This window comes from Poecilia latipinna, unplaced genomic scaffold (genome assembly GCF_001443285.1).
Source record: "Poecilia latipinna isolate Pla-1442-1.1 unplaced genomic scaffold, P_latipinna-1.0 Scaffold3448, whole genome shotgun sequence".
Lineage (NCBI taxonomy): Eukaryota > Metazoa > Chordata > Actinopteri > Cyprinodontiformes > Poeciliidae > Poecilia > Poecilia latipinna.
The window spans coordinates 34672-47272 of NW_015116064.1; the positions used below are offsets into that span (position 1 = coordinate 34672).

At 40.9% G+C, this 12601-nt stretch overlaps 1 protein-coding gene across 4 annotated transcripts; it reads left to right on the top strand.

The window, feature by feature from the left end:
• Positions 1 to 2065: 2065 nt before the first annotated feature.
• LOC106941001 (uncharacterized) lies at positions 2066 to 5395 on the top strand. 4 transcript variants are annotated; one of them, XM_015023904.1, is made up of 9 exons: positions 2066 to 2172; positions 2282 to 2440; positions 2508 to 2553; positions 2642 to 2733; positions 2818 to 2916; positions 3126 to 3307; positions 3384 to 3441; positions 4338 to 4400; positions 4478 to 5395. In XM_015023904.1, the coding sequence occupies exons 2-9, from the start codon at positions 2291 to 2293 to the stop codon at positions 4805 to 4807; spliced, it is 1020 nt and encodes a 339-aa protein (XP_014879390.1). In that variant the 5' UTR covers positions 2066 to 2172; positions 2282 to 2290; the 3' UTR covers positions 4808 to 5395. The 4 variants fall into 4 exon arrangements, with proteins under 4 accessions (XP_014879390.1, XP_014879388.1, XP_014879391.1 ...); XM_015023902.1 differs by having other exon boundaries at positions 2067 to 2172; positions 2642 to 2748; XM_015023903.1 differs by having other exon boundaries at positions 2068 to 2172; positions 2285 to 2440; positions 2642 to 2748.
• Positions 5396 to 12601: the final 7206 nt, after the last annotated feature.

Sequence of the window (12601 nt, forward strand, 5' to 3'; positions counted from 1 at the left end):
GTTTCATCATCAGAAGTGATGATGATTGGGACTGGATGCCTGGGGTGAAAAAACATTTCTGGGTGTCTTTGAAAAAAATAGTCAGCAACATCATAAAATCAACTGATGTTGGCATTAACTATGACCCTGTTTTAAGTGTGGACTTAGGGAAACAAACTTAAGCTTTCCATTCATGATCTGAAAACGCTGACCCTTACAGGGTGGTGAGGGGGGCTGGTTGTGCCCATTTCCAGCAGTCATCAGATCAGAGGCAGGGTTCACCCTGGACTAGGTCTGTTGTAAACGAATATTTTAGTACCCAGCACTGTTCTATGAGTAAACCCACCCGGTTACATAATATGAGAAAATGTTACTTTTAACTACTGAGCAAAGCCAATGGCTATTCCACAAATGCTGATGATTAGACAAAAAGAAAGCGCATGCAATGCAAGCATCCTGACTTTAAAGAATGATCAAGAACTAGGTGAATACGTCTTAACCAAGAACGGAACATAGCTGGCGTTGGCGAGGGAGGCAGCCTCGGGAGGGGCTGCAAGGCGAGCTGAGGTCTGAATCACCTAGTGGAGAGAAGAGGTGTAGACGTGGCAGGCTGGTGGCGACACCTTCTGGAAGAGCTGAGGAATGTTCCAGAGAGACGGCGCACGACCACAAGAGATGAATGAAACATCTCTTGTTTCAATGTATCCCTAATTGCTCTCGTTTCCCCTTCGCATCATGGGATCTCCTCCAGCCGTCTGCAGCTCCAGCCGTCTTCAGCAGTATGCAAACCTTCAACCTCGGCGGGACCATTGCACTTTACAGAAACCCACAAAAAAAAAAAAAAAATACAACAGAGCAATTAAACAGAGAAACATTCCTTATTTTAAATAGTACAGAAAAACAGCAATGCAAAATGTATGACTTACAACATTGTGGACTTGCTGTATCTGTGGCATCAGTAGAACTTGTGATGATTGGGACCGGATGCCTGGGGTGAAAAAGAAATTCTTGGTGTCTTTTTTGCCTGTATATGTTATAAGTAGAAAAAAATAGTCATCAATAGAATCAGTTGATGTTGGTATTAACTATTAAGTTGTTTAAAGTGTGGACTTAAGGGAGGCAAACTACCTTAAAAGCTTTCCATCCATAATCTGAACACACTGATCCTTGCAGGGTGGCTATTGTTGCCCATCTCCAGTAGTCATCAGATGAGAGGCAGGATTCAGCCTGGACAGGTCACGAGTCCATCACAGGGCCCTGAACTAACAACAAATAAAAATGACTCCTTTATCATCCAAGATTTCTGATTTGTTTGTGATGCTGTGTGAAGTATCTCTTGTAGCAGTCAGGTCTGCAACAAACCCAAAGAGGTCTCTGCTAAAGACTGTTGCTGTAGGACTGTGATGAAATGCTAACAGCTCGATTTCATCATATACTGAAAAATGAAAATAATAGTAATTCTAGAACTGTATTAGCTAGAATAAATACATCCTCCTCTTTGAGTGTGAAAATGTCCACTAATGTGTGGAACTGTTGTTGTTGTTTTTTTCTTTAATGATATTTATTTAATTTATTGTTAACATGTTGATGATTCTGTTTCCATTGATACTGCTTGACAATGTCTTTCCCTGAAATAAATAAAAATACATAAATTCATAAAAGCCACACTGAAAAGTCCATTTTCATTGGAAAGCTGTTCCCATGGCAACTTTAACATAATTTTAAAATTCCTATTACATTCTTAAAGAATGTAATAGGAATAACAATAAAGATTGAAACCGACAAGGTATTTTCTATTATATTCAATATTGTAAGAACAGCGACACAAAGAAGGTTAAAGAATCCTGTAAGTGTGACAGATTTTAATGATGTTCAAATCAACATGCGGTCATATAAAGGGCCGTCTGTCTCTAGGCTTTATACAGGAAAAGACCTCAATGGCTTTAAAAGTCATGGCTGATGGTGTGTGCAATGTTGTTAGTTTTACCTTTGTAAAATACACACTTTCAGTCACAGTACTGTTCCTACCTCATTTTTCTGTGCTCTGCCTCCATCTGGTGGTCAAAAAGAGAAGAGCAGGCCGCTCTGAATCAGCTGAAAGCAATCATGAGTGATAGCTGACTGACAAAAAGTCAGTCATGCTGCTATTTATGGTGGCTTGTGGAAATTCTCAGCAAACAATTAGAGGAACCAGTAAGTTTGAAATGTGAAGTTTTACCTTTGGTTTATGTTGTTGTATTTATCCAAAGTCTTGGAGCTTGAGTTGGGTGGTGATGGTGTTGTTTTTGTTCCTTCCCAAAAGCAGAAAAAAATGGAAGAGGCACTCTTTGAAGTTGTGCTAAGCAGTGCAAATCACATCCCATCAGGTCGTCACCTGCCCCGCACTCCTCCTATGACGAGTGTAAAGAAACATTTGGATTTTGAGGACATGGAACCTGTGATGCCAAACAGCAACGCAGAGGTGCATTGCTTGTTCTACAGTCATGATTTCACCAGTCATGACTGATTCAAATCTTCTCTTTTCATAGGCAGATGGAGATATTGAGGTGCTTGGTTGTAGCAGTCTTAAAATGGGTAACTTGATTCTTGGTTGTGCCTCTTGGAATAAATGACATTAAGGTGGCCGGTCTCATCATAACTGCCTCTTTGTGTTTAAATCTAGAGAACCCTTATACGATGCTGAAGGGCATGAAGGGATATCATCTCACTCCCGATGACCTAAATTTCATCAAGAAAAAGGCAGAGGATGAATATGTAAAAAAGCTGCAGGTAGTTTTGGTCTCTGGCAGATGTCTGTTACAGGTGAACTGTCCTCATGAAGAGTGAAACTGTCCACAGGAAGAATTGGCAGAGATTCAGGCCCTGCTGAAAATAGATGTGAAGCTGTTGGAGCTTGCACTTGTGTCTAGGGCGACGGCGCAGGTCACCCTCAGCCTGGTAAGGTTTTCTGGATTACCGTGTGCAATGGATTCTACAAGAATGTTGCTAAAATGTCCAAAATTGAGGCATTTAACACATTTCAATTGTGACATTAATTTTTAAAATGCATCGACTAGAAAGTAAGCTTCTAGAGGGACAAGTTGGAGCTCTAACATAACCAGTCCTTGTCCACGTTGAAGAATAAATTCCCATATTTTCCCCTTCAGATTCCTTCAAGTGACTTTCTGGCCAACTGGGCCAAACTGGTCCTGAGAGAGACCTCACCTTCTGACTTCACACATCTGGATACAAAGTCACTTCTGGCTGTCGTCAAAATGGAGGAAATCCAAAGATTAACTGACCAAAAAAAGAAGGTCATTGCAATGATGGAGGCAACTGCTGCAGAAACGTAATGCCTTCAAGGAAATGCCTCTTAAAATGTTTACAATGAGATTTGCATTGAAAATTATTTGGTGATGTTTAAGATGCAAGAAAAAAGCTGAAGAGAGAGGCCATCTTGAAATGCAAGTTGCCAATGAGGAGGTAAGAAGTGCCTTTTAACTGGGTTGTTGCTCCCTTTCAGTAGTAGAGGTTTACATGGTTAGCATAGTGTGCCTCTAATGTACTCTTACACCTCTACAGATTAAAACAATGAGTGGCCATTGTATTTTTACCTAGCAGATCTCAGAGACCTGCATCGTCCTTTTTTTTTTTGCAGCAAACAAAGTCCAGGGAGGTACATGGATCTAGTGAAGGGATTCTGCTATCCACAGGACAAGAAATGAGAACCAAGCATCTTCCAAACAGCTTTGTAAATTAGGATACACCACTGACTTAATTGACTTGAAGGACCTTCAGCTCGGCTTGTACTGGCATCCCTGTTTGTCATCCAGATGAAATGATGAGCAATAGAGTCAAACGGTTCTGGAAATGTCTCCCAAATGAAAATGTTTCTCTCTGAGGACTCGGACTGCAAATTGGTCCTGTGTTTTGTTTAATGACTTCCTTGTTGCTTGGTGGCCTTACAGGACATGTTTCACTGTGGTTACTGACTATCTTACCAGATTCTTCAACCAGGTATTTTGCCCTGTGGATGATTTGCACAATTTTGATTACGAACATGTTGATCCTGAGACACAAAACCTCCCTCAGTGGTATCACTGTTGGATGTCTGTTTGCGCATAGTTGATGTACTCTGCATTGAAATTTAAATTTGCAAAACTTGTACACCTGATATTAACAACCTCTAGGAATCTAGAGGACAGCAACATGTTAAAAAACTGAATATAAATTCAATCTGATTTAAACTGAGGGTTTTATTAAATGATGGGAGCTGGGGTATAAAATAAAAAACACTTTACGTAACTATTTTGCATGCAACCTGATTCTTCAGAAAACTTTTCCATTAAGCTGCTTTAGTAAACCATTCTGACTTTCAGTTGAAGATTCAGGAGCTGATGAGAGAATTGACGGGTCTGAAATCAGACCTCCTCCAGCAGGAAGTGAGTGCTTTTGCATTGCTTGTTTCTCAGTTGAGTTGTAATGCTGTAAAATGCTTATTCAGTATTTTCTTCTGTAGACAAACAAAGGTGAAAACCTGAAGGAGGATCCTGAAAAGCGACAAGCTGCGAATGGTGAAAGAAGATATCAGCAACAGCAAAGGAAGGCTATTAAATCGAGTGTTAATGAAATTGCATGTAAATCGAGACCAAAATCCACCAACAATAAGAAGAGTGTTAAACTGGCTCAGTCAGTATCAGAAGTGTCAAAACAGAAATCTGAAGTAGGGAAAGGAGACCGAGTGAAGCTGGTAAAGGTAAGAGGGAGAAGGGAACAGACGGCGCCACTGCAATCGCAGCAGCCTGTGGCTGGACTGAGACGATCCAAACGCATCGCTAACAGAAGTTAAAGCTAGATCAGTTGTTTGAATTGGAGGCTGTATTACCTTTTATTTGGAGGAGAGTTAACTTTTTTTAATATGCATATTTAGGTTTTTTTATTTATTAAGTAGCTTTTTACTTGTTTTTGTTCTCCAGTATCATTAGGAATCAAGTTTGCTACTTCTGATTAGCTTGCCAAAGGCCCTCAGCTAACTCAGTGTTGACTTTATTCTGTGGTGGAGTGACTTCAGTTTTAATTTTCAATTTGGGTGCAGCTTTAATATCTTTGTTTGGGCCAGGAATATTTAAATTAAATTGTTGAAGTGGATTCACCTGTTAGCCTCACAAATCTGAATTGGCTTTGTCTGCTAGCAGTGCTTCTAGGATATAATCTAAGGTTGATGTCCTTGGCATAGAAAGGAAGTGATGTAATCACTGAGTGGTGTAGATCTGTCAAACCAGTTCATATCTTACTTGGCCAAGAATTTCATTGTATGATTTCTTGTATCTCTAGCCTATCTCTTGGGTATTGGGTTTTATTTTGTTTTTGAGTTTTTCCAACATATCTTTGTCCTGTTAACTCTGCTAAAGTCTAAATAAAAGCTCTGAAAGACTAATGTCATACCGGTCTAATGTCAGTATGTTTGAAATGTGGTTTAATGTCACACGGTCTCAATCTGTCTACTTTTTAACTGAAAAAGGGTAAAAGATGGCTTGATTTTCATTTATTCTATCAGGATGCTTCATTGTCTGAATAATTTTGAGGAAGAGGTCTCCAATTGGTCACCAGACAGTCAACAAATATCTGTGTGATCAAGTTATTTAGTTTCAGTCCATTTGTACTTTCCTCAATCATGTCTCCCTTGTAAAGTTTCTGTTTTGCTTGGAGTCTGAAGCAGGATGGTGTGCTCTCTCCAACTGCCAAAGAAAACCAAGTAAGTGAGAACGAAACTCGATGAGATGAAACCTGCGACGCATGCATGAGAAACCGTGCCAGCTCTGTTGTAGCTGTGCAAAGAACATGCAAGTGGCTCCAAGTTTCAGCATGGAGGCAAAGTGTGAATCCCTCGACCGTGTTTGATGCCAGTTGTAATGAAATTCCAAACTAGGATTGGAATGGACCCTCTAATGTGGCTCCCAACTTCTCAGCCTCGACTGTAAACATGGTGGGGGAAAAAATTATTGAATTTAATCATTTTCTTGTCCTTCTAGATGTAAATGTTAAGACCTCTCACAAACCAACAAAAACCACTACATGTACTGTTTTATGCAAAGCCATAGCAGCTGTTTACCTTTGGGTAGCTTTTAGCTGGTTTGGTTTTGAATTTTGAAAAATAGTTGCAGTCAAGTTGAGCATGGACTTAGTAACTTCACACCCCAGGTTGGTTGTTTCTCACCTCATTTGCTGGTTTGTTGCATGCTTGCAATTTGCTCAGTTTCTTAGAGGGCTACAGAAGGGAGTGGAAATGGAACTGCTGTGTAAACGGTATTTACCCTTTCAAAATAAGAGCACCCATATTTGACAAGTGAAGTTAAATTTGTTGAAAGTTACAAAACGTTTTGACAGTTAACCAAATATTGCTGTATATCTCATAACTGGAGCTGTTTTTGCTTCATAAAGATGCTCCAAATTCAAGACTTTGCATAGTAAACTATTTCAGACAAGCATAAACATGACAGAGGGAAGAAGGAAAGTGTGTGTGAGCTCTGGAACCCACACAGCTTCTTCACAGCTCCAGTCGAAGCGGTCTCTTTATTCTTTTGGCCCGAGTTTCTGACAACTTGGTATTCTGGCTTCTGAAAAAGTGCATTAAAGCTGGGTAAACAGAGTGCAGACATAACCATGCTGCTCAGGAAGTCCAGCATGGTGTGTGTGTGAAGACAAAAACCATTTCTTTCCTTTTCTGGTCTGGCTTCAGTCTTCTCATTACTCTGTCACTGCTTTGACTGGCCTGGCTGTTTTCCTCGGAATGTTTTTTGGGGTAACATGCACCGCTGAGGTCAGCCTGATGTGAGATGAGTCATTTGAGAATGTGACTAGAATTTACACAACACCCAGTTGCCCAGTTCAGATCAGTAAACGTCTGAGTGGATATTAGAGGTAAAACGTGAATATAAACACAATTTGCAAGAAAAAAAGCATAATTCTGCTTCTTTTCAGGTAAACTGAAGTTGCATTCGGATGCAAGCCAGGAAGATTATGGTTGTTTATTCGTTAATTTGATGTGGCAGACTCTTTAAATTATGTTCAAATTGTCCTTTTAGTGTCAAGTTTTTAATCCACTTTCAATCATTCATATCAAAGCCAAATTGTCTGCTCCTGTACAACTGAAGGAAGCCGGTGTTAGTTTACTCTGCTTCCAAGAGGAATGTCTTTTTCAGCTTTTGTTACTTTTGGCTGCCTTCAGATTGCTGTTCTTGGACGCTTCCGCCTTAACAGATGTTAATGAACACATTTTTCTCAACTGTCAAGGAACTTGCGCATTGGTGTTCAGTGTTGTGCCGGTGGCTGACACAAGTGGCTGCCTTTGAATCACGTCTGAGTGTGGGTTTCATTAGCTCTGCAATCAGCAGAATCTGGGCTCAGCTTTCTGTTTCTAATGCACACAAATTGCACAAATGAGCCTGTTTTCAGGCTCAAGTGTAGACATGAAACAGCTCTTTGTGGCTTCACTTGACACACATGCAGGGAGCTGTTCAGCTTTTTACTGTCAAATTCAAAAGAAGTCCTGTTTGTTTTTTATCACATCTCAAAAATACTTGAAAGAATGTTAAAAAATGTTTAAGAAGTCATTCAGAGGATGGGCCAAAATACCTGTGGTTTGGTTCTATTAATAGTTCAAATAAAGTACATGTCCCATAAAGGATGCGGTGGTAACGTCTCACCACCCACTGCTGTCAGACCTACATGACTTGGTGGAAGAACAAGAATCCATCAGTCATATGCGTAAATATGTTAATTTGTCTGGATGTTTCACAGGCTGCAGAGAAAGCTTGGCTCTCTGTTTTTTTTTTTTTGTTTTTTTTTTAAACATATAGTGTTTCACATATTTAGTTGTATTGATTACATCATCACAAAGCTGCTTTTTTCTCTCTTTGGACCAAACTGAACCCATTTTCTCTGAAATTAGGAGGACCCTGGGAAAGAAAAAGAAGAACACGAGGCTCAAGGGCTTCAGACTGCATATAAAAAGCCAATGTGTCTGTACATTTACACAAAACTCAATGAGGCACAACCTTTTTATTTTTGGTCAGAGTAGGAATAACAGTTTTAACAATTGTACAGCTAGTATTTCTTCAATTCCCTCAGCAGGAGATTTTTAGTGTTAAGTCCAAAGGCAACAGTGCACCGTATTTTCAGCACTATTACAAGGCGCACCTTCAATAAATGGCCTGTTTTAAAACTTTTTTCATATATAAGGCGTACCGCATTATAAGGCGCATAGAATAGACGCTACAGTAGAGGCTGGAGTTACGTTGTGCATCCACTAGATGGAGCTGCACTAAAGGGAATGTCAACAAAACAGTCCGACTCCAGTTGGCGAGGAGAGCCTTCCGCGACTGGGCCGGGGCGTGGCCGGACGATGGTCACCCTTCTCCGTTCGCGCACAGCATGTTGGTGGAGAACGTGGTGCTAAATGACCTGCAGACGACCTGATTCTAGACGGTTGGTAGGTAGATAGGTCAGTCAAACTTTATTAATAGATTACAAAACAGCGTTCTGACAACTATCCCAGCATGCACTGCGCGCTTCTTCTTCTACGGGCGAAAATGAAGTCGGAGGCTGCATACCGTAGTTGCTAGACCTGTTGTGGCTCAATATTGGTCCATATATAAGGCACACTGTCGGTTTTTGAGGAAATTGAAGGATTTTAGGTGCGGAAAATACGGTATTTGCTCTAATATCTTCAAAGATTCCTTATTTATGAGCTCTGTTAAAAAACAGGAGTGCTGAAGTGTTTAATCATAAAACCTCCCGATGACATTGTTGTAGATAAGTGTTGTTTGGTAGCGACCTAGTGCTTTCAATGTCAAACCTGACGGAAAATAATAAGGACACATGTATTTTGTCTTACAACTGATTTGTAGAAAATGTTGCTCATGCAATGGTTTTGTGGAAACAGAGGAAGAAAAATATATCATGGTGCATCTATTGATTTAGACTTTGGGAAAACCTTCCCTGTGTTTTCTCCAGGGTGATCTTAGATCAAGTTTGGAAGCTCAGACATTTTATTTAAAAGTCTAGCCTGCCTGCTGCCTTCCAATACACTTCTTTTCGATTCTGATTTGTCTTCACTTCTCTGACTGGACTTTCTTCCACTGAGTTGGATTTCTCCAGCAGAATTTGAACCGGGCCAGCCATGGTGGAAGAATAAAGTATGACCCATCTATGGAGGCCAATGAACTTTATTGCATATCTTCCATTTCTCTCAAACATGCTTTCCTGTTGGCCTGTCGAATAAAGGTCACCAGATTTGACAAAAAGAATTTCAACTGGGCTAATCAGAGAAAAAAGACACAAGCTATGAATGATGATAATTTTCTGTGACTATTTTGGTCACACTAGAAAATAATGAAATAGCATTAACAGAAGTCTCGTTTGGCTCTACACTTCTCTTCATAGAGGTTGTTTATAGAACAAGCAATTTTCAGTACGCTTCAGATCATCCAACTGGTGCATTACATACATCACTACCAAGGGTTGGCAATTAGGTAAAACTTAAGACTTCAACAGAGTTAATGCCTTAAAAAAAACAAGCTTTTCTCAAAATCCAAGAATAACTAAAATCGACTCTGAATTACTTGAAAATATGATAGTTATCCTAGTTATCCCTAGACTACATCAAACAACTTCCTATTGCAAAACTAGGGAGCATCTGTAGTTGAACCAGAGACCTCTTTATCTGCAGTCAAATGCCACTGAGCTACCCCCCTTACATTAATATTTCTTTATATTCACCAGTGTTTCATACAGAACTTAGTCTCATCATGTAAATGAACATGATTTAGTTGCCTTTTCGTCAATGGGTTTAAAACTTAAAAGTGTACAGTTGAGGACATGATGTATATCTTACAGATCCTTGTTGCCCAATATGGCTTTAGTGTATCTTTGTTTGATAGACTATTGTTCTCAAAGGCAGGTTTCCTCCAGATCAAACAACATCTGAATGAGAAAGCAGGAGACATAAGGAATTGAACCAGAGACCTCTTAATCTGCAGGCAAATGCTCCACCACTGAGCTTAACCCCTTACATTATAGTAGTAACAACCTGTTCAGTATGTCAATGTTCTTCTTAGGCTTCTAATGAGCCATCATTTGAACCAGGTGTGTTAAACCAGGGAGAGAACTAAAACATGCAGGATGCCGGCCCTCGAGGACTGACTTTGGGCATCCCTGCTTTAGTGTATTGTTGTTTAATGGACTGCTGTTCTCAAAGGCAGGTTTCTTCCAGATCAAACAACATCTGAATGAGGAAGCAGGGGACATAAGGAATTGAACCAGAGACATCTTGATCTGCAGTCAAATGCTCTACCAGTGAGCTACACCCCTTACGTTTTGCAACCTTTACATTCCTTAGCATTTTCGCACAGAACTTAGCCTCTGCATGTAGATATTTTTACATATGGTTTAATTTCTTGGTCATCAATTGGTTTAAATTTTAAAAGGCCTACAGCTAAACACATGAAATGTATTTTGCCCACAAAACCATACTGCCCCAAAAGGCATCAGTGAATCAGTGTTTGATGCACTATTGTTGTCAAAGACAGGCTGTATCAAGACCATACAACTTCCTATTGTGGTGGGATGGTGTTCCACCCTCCCCCACTCTGTGCGCCGGGTGCAACTAGAAGCGCACCGTTAATTGGTGGGCGGGGCAGATGCCTATATAATTGGGCAGGCTGCTGCAAGGTGCGTGCGTCTTTGTTTCTCCCTCTGTTGCTATGGTTGGCGGCTACATGTCAGCTTGTGGGTTTGGTCGACTCATCTGCGATTGTAAGTGGCAGTTTTGCTATCCGTGGCTGAGATCATGGTTGGTTTTTGGGTGCTACACTTGTCGTGCGTTTCTGTAGTGTTGCTCTGATGGCGTTGCTGGCTGCAGCTGGGGATTGCTGTGGCGGGCGGCTTCAATCTGGTCCTCACCTGCTGACCCGCTTCCTCCCGGGTTAGGCTGTGTTTCCACCCCTGGGTAAGCTACCTGTTAACGTTTGATTTCTTTTATCTGGATCCACGGTTAATGGGTTTTCTGTTTCAGGCACCTGATTGTGTTTGGAGCTGCAGCGATTTGGACGCTCTCTTGTCTTCCTGTTTGGGCCACTCTCAACTAAACCTGTTGCGGATTGGGCAGGCTGTGTGCGCGGGGCATTACTCCTCTGGCCTCGTTGAAGGGCATTTGGAAGTGGATGACTACGATTTGTTCCATTGTTTTGTTTTGTGATTGAAGTTACTAATTTGTTTTCTTTTTGTTTGTTTGATTTACTAATTTCTTTTGCATTGCATGTTTTGTTTTATTTCTTTTGGAATAATTGAACTTGTCTGTCCTGTTTCCTTTTGTTCCAGGGACTGAGTAGTGGGCCTGAAGCCTCGTTTTTAAAAAAAAGTTTTAAAGAAATTGTTAAATAAAATATTGTGCACTGTTAAATCTGTGTTCAGGTGCATCTTGTTACTTTTAGAAAGACCTCCACCTGTTGGTCACACTATTAAGAAACCAGGGGGCATCTGGAGTTGAGACCTCTTGTATTGCTCTACCACTGAGCAATACCTCCTTACATTTCTGCAACTGACAAAATCTGCCCTGAGCAATTATGAATCCATAAATAAATTGCCTCTTGATCAGAGAAGGGCAACTGCAGTCCTCAAGGCCTACTGTAGTTTTAGAAGTGTTCATTGTCCTATGCACGTGAATTAAATGGTTAATGTACTTTACTAGCATGCATGGTTGTCTAAAAGTTACTGCCACCAGATTTGATCATCTATCAACCAGTAAGAATTTTGGCTCTCACAGACATGTTAGTTCTTCTTTAAGAAGCCCTCCTGTTCTCCACTCATTACCTGTATTAACTGCACCTGTTTGAACTCGTTACCTGTATAAAAGACGCCTGTCCACACAATCAATCAATCAGATTCCAGCATCTCCACAATGCCCAAGACCAGAGAGCTGTGTAAGGACATCAGGGATAAAATTGTAGACCTGCACAAGGCTGGGATGGGCTACAGGACAATAGGCAAGCAGCTTGGTGAGAAGGCAACAACAGTTGGTGCAATTATTAGAAAATGGAAGAAATACAAAATAACGGAAAATCTCCCTCGGTCTGGGGCGCCATGCAAGATCTCACCTCGTGGAGCATCATTGATCTTGAGGAAGGTGAGGAATGAGCCCAGAACTACACGGCAGGACCTGGTCAATGACCTGAATAGAGCTGGGACCACAGTCTCAAAGAAAACAATCAGTAACACTCTACGCCGTCAAGGATTAAAATCCTGCAGTGCACGCAAGGTGCCCTTCCTCAAGCCAACGCATGTCAAAGCCCGTCTGATGTTTGCAAATGACCATCTGAATGATCCAGAGGAGGAATGGGAGAAGGTCATGTGGTCTGATGAGACAAAAATAGAACTTTTTGGTTTAAACTCCACTCGTCATGTTTGGAGGAAGAAGAATGATGAGTACAACCCCAAGAACACCATCCCAACCGTGAAGCATGGCGGTGGAAACATCATTCTTTGGGGATGCTTTTCTGCAAAGGGGACAGGACGACTGCACCATATTGTGGGAAGGATGGATGGGGCCATGCATCGTGAGATTTTGGCCAACAACCTCCTTCCC

Bases quoted from the DNA above. Each gene is read 5' to 3' on its own strand.
- LOC106941001 (XM_015023902.1), top strand. From the start codon at position 2,291: ATGGAAGAGGCACTCTTTGAAGTTGTGCTAAGCAGTGCAAATCACATC. The intron at 2,917-3,125 runs GTAAGGTTTTCT...TTTCCCCTTCAG, and splicing joins CGCAGGTCACCCTCAGCCTG to ATTCCTTCAAGTGACTTTCT. The intron at 3,442-4,337 runs GTAAGAAGTGCC...TCTGACTTTCAG, and splicing joins TGCAAGTTGCCAATGAGGAG to TTGAAGATTCAGGAGCTGAT.